Source organism: Cydia pomonella, chromosome 6 (genome assembly GCF_033807575.1).
Source record: "Cydia pomonella isolate Wapato2018A chromosome 6, ilCydPomo1, whole genome shotgun sequence".
In the NCBI taxonomy this organism is placed as follows: domain Eukaryota; kingdom Metazoa; phylum Arthropoda; class Insecta; order Lepidoptera; family Tortricidae; genus Cydia; species Cydia pomonella.
The window spans coordinates 8,916,839-8,922,893 of record NC_084708.1 but is presented as its reverse complement, the minus strand read 5'-3'; the positions used below and the strand labels follow the sequence as shown (position 1 = coordinate 8,922,893).

At 35.0% G+C, this 6,055-nt stretch overlaps 1 protein-coding gene across 1 annotated transcript; it reads left to right on the top strand.

Moving 5' to 3' along the window:
• The first annotated feature begins 3,437 nt into the window (after positions 1–3,437).
• LOC133518879 (uncharacterized) lies at positions 3,438–5,096 on the top strand. The gene has a single exon (XM_061852643.1). The coding sequence runs from the start codon at positions 3,621–3,623 to the stop codon at positions 4,224–4,226; it is 606 nt and encodes a 201-aa protein (XP_061708627.1). The 5' UTR covers positions 3,438–3,620; the 3' UTR covers positions 4,227–5,096.
• Positions 5,097–6,055: the final 959 nt, after the last annotated feature.

Sequence of the window (6,055 nt, the reverse complement as noted above, 5' to 3'; positions counted from 1 at the left end):
TAATTATGATTATTTTATACATTGATACATAGTATTAGTCAACAGTTCAGTACTAAAATACTGTTTACATTTTGAGTATTTTTATGTTGTTAGAAATAATTTATACTATTCATTCACCGCTAAAATAATATTTAAGAAATAATCTGTTCTACAAAAACTACAGCTTACAGAGAAAAACCAAATGCTGGTGGCAATTTCAGCCTTCGAGGTTGGGCAATATCCCAATTACTCGACAACCTGAACGCTAGTAATTTTTTCTAATTTATGATTCGAAATTCGAAAGGGTCTAGCAGGCTAAGCGAACAAGAAGTGCCCCCAACGACGGATTTTGTCGATATTTCTGGTAGTGTACTGTTAGGACCTAAGGACCCTCCATGCTTAACATCAGACCTCGATTCTCTTTTGTTTGCGAGTTATTCAGGATAACGTAAAATAATTAGGGTATCATTGAAAGTGTCATATTTTATAAACGATTCAAGTTACGTGAATTTTACTTTTCGCCGAGGTACACCTCCAAAAAAAATATGCATGAGTAGCCACTAATTCCCACTACATACACATATAAAAATATTTGCACAAATGTTCGTGCTTCATGTCAAAAAAAAAACGATTCTCCAATAAGTAGTCACTGGCATTATATGTACAGATAGAAGTACATCAACGATGACGTGTCAGCTTTGATAACATCTGACACATAATATTATCTGCATTTGTTTTTTGCATTTTGTAGTGGAAAATGGAAAACATTAAGTGCAAGTCTTGTAAAAAAAATATCCGTGGGAAACAAAAATACATAGAAACAGAGCAAGAGGCTGATTTATATAGCAAATGCACTAATATGTTAATTTGCATAAATGATTTATTGTGTGGTAAGTGTCGGCTTTTAGTGTATAAACATAAAGCAGTAGCATCAACTTCTGCGAGTACATGCACAACAATTGGCGATGCTGGCTCTTCGTCTGCAACCTACTGCTTTATGTTTATACACTTAAAGTCGACACTTACCACACAATAAATCATTTATGCAAATTAACATATTACTGCATTTGCTATATAAATCAGCCTCTTGCTCTGTTTCTATGCATTTTTGTTTCCCACGGATATTTTTAATGTTTTTTTACAAGACTTGCATTTAATGTTTTCCATTTTCCACTACAAAATGCAAAAAACAAATGCAGATAATATTATGAGTCAGATGTTATCAAAGCTGACACGTCATCGTTGATGTACTTCTATCTGTACATATAATGCCAGTGACTACTTATTGGAGAATCGTTTTTTTTTGACATGAAGCACGAACATTTGTGCAAATATTTTTATATGTGTATGTAGTGGGAATTAGTGGCTACTCATGCATATTTTTTTTGGAGGTGTACCTCGGCGAAAAGTAAAAAAAAAATTGGAAGGAAAATAATATTTTTATTTTTTGCAATGAAGTTTACGGACAGGATGCTGGTAAAAAATATGCATTTTGTAGTTTTTTTTATTGTTATCAAATATAATTTTGTTTGGTTCACGTAACTTGAATCGTTTATAAAATATGACACTTTCAATGATACCCTAATTATTTTACGTTATCCTGAATAACTCGCAAACAAAAGAGAATCGAGGTCTAATGTTAAGCATGGAGGGTCCTTAGGACCTAACAGTACACTACCAGAAATATCGACAAAATCCGTCGTTGGGGGCACTTCTTGTTCGCTTAGCCTGCTAGACCCTTTACTAACAAATGACACGTTTCCATTGCAATTTACATTGAATATTAAGAATATTTTAAGTGATACGGCAATATGCTAAAGTCAGATCAAGCTAACTCGGCAGCGATTTTGATAGCACAGATTGTGCAAGTGTTATTTTAAATGTCATAATTTCATAGGTTGACGTTTAAAATAAAACTTAAACAGTCTGTGCTATCAAAATCGCTGCCGAGTAGGTTGGTATTACTCTATCAATAACTGTGAACTTAAATTGCCACCATTTCATTATATAACTTGCTTAGTGCTTAACTATCGCGTTATTGTATTCACAAGTACCTAATTTAATAAGCAACCTAGGAATTTTAGTAAGTACATAATAAATTTATAAGAGGAAAAATTACTGCCTTGGGTGAGACTTGAACTCATAGCATCTGGATCGATACTCCAGCGCTCTGCCAACTGAGCCACCGAGACCTCATCTATATCCAGCGAATCTTTCCACCATATAGGTCTAGGGGACCCTAGCAACATCTACAGTAAGAGACAATTCTTAAACGGTTATCGGAGTTCCAAGTCATATTGGAGATTCACCAGTTACGACGTTATTCTAAGCTTAATAACATCGTTTGAAGACGTTTCTGCTTCTTAAAAATAATACAATTAATTCTCAAAATTGAACTTATTTTGAGAATTAATTGTATTATTTTTAAGAAGCAGAAACGTCTTCAAACGATGTTATTAAGCTTAGAATAACGTCGTAACTGGTGAATCTCCAATATGACTTGGAACTCCGATAAGAGAGATAAGACACTTCTTGTTTTACCGGGTTTTATACAAAGGTCCCACTTTATTTCGAAGAATTTTTCACACTAATTCAATTCGAAGTTACCTCTACTTATTATATTAATTTAGTAAGCCTTTGAAACTGATTTGATAATATTTCTTCCATAAAATACCGTTCAACACTCGCTAACTTTACTCTCGCTTAAACTTTACTCCAAAACGCGGTTTATTAAATTTTGTCTACTAACTCCGAGCGTGTATAATAAACGAACCATGTATTATACCGCTACTTTACAAATAACATTCTGAGAACGAAACACTCTGTGATGGATTAAGTACCTTTTGTCTTGTAATGTTCAACAACCAGCGCGAGGGACCGCTCACGATTAAGGAGGATAGAGCAAGTGGACGACCGTCGCCTCACAAATGTAGTCCTCATGTTCCTCTCTGGATATTGACATAACGGAAGATATTTTTTTCATCTCACCAGCTCGAACAACGGTAATTTGCTGCATAAAAACAGTGAGCAAAATACAATTTTGCTCACTGAGTGAGACAAAATGACATTCAAGTGACCTTTATATTCGAATGTCATTGCTACGTGCGGGGCCTAATACAAGTTCGAAATATTTGGATTCTATTCTCTCTGTCCCTTTCACGTCATTAGCAAAAGAGAGAGAGAGAGAGAGACAAAAAACTTTCAAACGTAATTCAACGGTATTTTGACGGTTTATAATAGACCCCTGAAATACGTTAGACCGCATCGTTCCAAATCACCCTACGAGTATCATTCGTAATAATTAGCTAATGAAATAAAGTTTAATATTTGATAAAAACACTATATTTTAAGTATTGTATTGTACAATCTAAATAATGAACTTAATAAATACAAAGATTTTTACGCAAAATAAATAATTCTACTTACGTAGTAGAGATCGCTCTACTACTTATAGTTGACAAATAGTGGTATCCGCAATTCGGACCGTATCTTACAAGGTTTTTTTATACAAAATAAGTTGTCGATTGAACTGTCAATTGATGTTCGTTATTTCTGTATTATTTTATTGTAATTTCTTTCGTTATATTTTATTGCAGTAATTTAACTTAATTGTTAGAATACAGGATGGACAAACGGAGCAGATGTCGTGTATATTCGATGGTCACACGGATACAAACCAACAATTCTACATAGAAGGCACACCAATACCAACGGTTGAACATTTTAAATATTTAGGGTCTATCATCAGTAGTGACGGTAAGATCGAGAAAGATGTAACTCGCAGAACAATCAGAGGATGGATGAAGTGGAAGCAGCTCACAGGCGTGATGTGCGATAAAAGGATGCCCATCCAGCTAAAAGGTAAACTGCACAAAACAGCGATAAGACCAGCTATACTTTACGGTACAGAGTGCTGGGCATCTACACAGCAACATCTGTCAAAACTCCACGCGACAGAAATGCGCATGCTACGCTGGTCAGCGGGCGTAACACTTCTAGACAAAGTTCGAAACATACACATCCGAGGCAGTTGCAAAGTCGCTCCCATCATTGACAAGGTCAAGGAACGTCGTTTGCGCTGGTATGGTCATATACTATGCCGCCCTACAGACCACATGGTAAACGTAGCGTTAAGCCTACCCACCACGACGCGTCGTCACGGAAGACCCCCCGCCACCTGGCTGACGACGGCCCAGAGAGATCGGACGCAGCAACAGCGCAGGATAGAGAAATATGGAAAAGACTGACAAGAAGAGCTGACCCCAGATGATGGGAAAAAGCTTAGGAGAAGAAGAAGAAGTTAGAATACATGAGTGAAATAGTGATGACGAAGGATTAAATTTTTTTAGGTTGTATTTTTACCTTCCAAATATCTTCTCACTGCTGATGTGAAAAGTATTGTGTCCAACACGAGATCAAAGTTATTTACATCTTGTGCGCTTTTGAGTCCCTTACTACGTCTAAGATTCTAAATTAGATTCACGCGCTACGCTCGTGAATCTTTTATAGAATCTTTCGCTAGCACGGGACTCAAAATAAGCACTCGAAGAAATATCAGACTTTGCTCGCTTGTTGTACAAATAACTAGTATACAATTCAATTATTTAACCACAGCTATGCGGCTTCGTTTTAATGCTTCTAAATCTGATAATAATTATGGTTAGAAGTTTGACTTTTAAAAATAACACTGGCACTGCGTGTGCTATCAAAATCGTTGCCGACTTGTCTTGGTCTGACTGTAAAACATAATCAAACTAAGTGGCATAGATGTGGATACTTTACATCAAATTGTGTGAAATGATTTTTTATAATGTTAGTATCCAAAGAGGAAAATGGAGACTACTAAGTTTCAAAGTCTTTACACGTAAACAGTCTTTGAATTCCAGCTTAATGACATGAATATGCACTCGTTATCGCCCGGTTCAAGCTTTTGAACTACGCTACAGGGCTAGCACAACGCCAGTAGCCAAAGGTCAAAGAAGTGAAATAGATTTTGCTACAACATTTAAATTTAAGCGATGACTTGCAACTTGTAATTTAACTTAAAAAAAATGTAAACAATAAAAAGCGTATATTGAATTGAGTGCCTAATACATCTTTAATTCAGTAGTATCTTTACTTAACCCTTTCTGTACGGGGACTTGGAACGCCTAGCCCCGCCTCAATACGGGCATGTCTTTGCGAGAGTCGGCGGTTAGACATATTTTCACTTACGTGTATTTTCTGAAATATAACAGCTGTGCTGTTGAAATTTTGTACACACATTAAAAACATTATGCACTTTTGATAACTACTCACTTATTGCACTTATAATCACTAGTACTTTATATTTCACGCGTAATATCTCTCACTAAAAAAAGTATAAATGTAAGTTACTACAAGCGATTTTAACTATTGTTAGTTTTGTAAATAATAGTTTATGATATTTTGAATAGAACAAGGCCTTGAAATGATAATAATTATTAACAAAATGCAAAAAATATCAACCGTTTTAACGCAACATAAAAACACGACTGCCATTTGAATAAAATAGTGATGTGCACCTATCGATACAGTTGTCGATATTTATCTGTACTGCTCAAGGGTAAAAATAAAAAAGTGTAGCAGAGATCATTACTATTTTAATCTTAAGAACATATTATTATTGTTTATTACCATACACTGTAATATAATCCAATTTTATAACTTTTTTTTTATAATTATTCTATAAATCACGAAATTTACAACTATAACACTTGCAACTAGCCTAACTACTAAAACTCGATGAAATATAAAACAACACTATTTGCCGCCATATTGAGTTACTTTTTCTGCACTCGTGGAGTACGGGTGTCAACCCCAGTTGTCAAAAAAAATGCGGGATTTTTAAATAAATATTTGTTTTAACGCCATCTACCACAATGTTTTGCCATTTTTTTCTTTGAATCTATACTAATGCTACTACTAAATATCATCGTTATTACCAACATATAAGGTCTAAGTTAGTTGAAAAAAAAATTCAAACTTCGTCCTTGTTTCGATCAACTATAGTTGACACCCGTACTACAGTGATGATGCTTAATTGGCAACTCTGGTT

Excerpts from the sequence above, each read along its gene's own strand:
- LOC133518879 (XM_061852643.1), top strand. The coding sequence starts at position 3,621 with ATGTCGTGTATATTCGATGGTCACACGGATACAAACCAACAATTCTAC.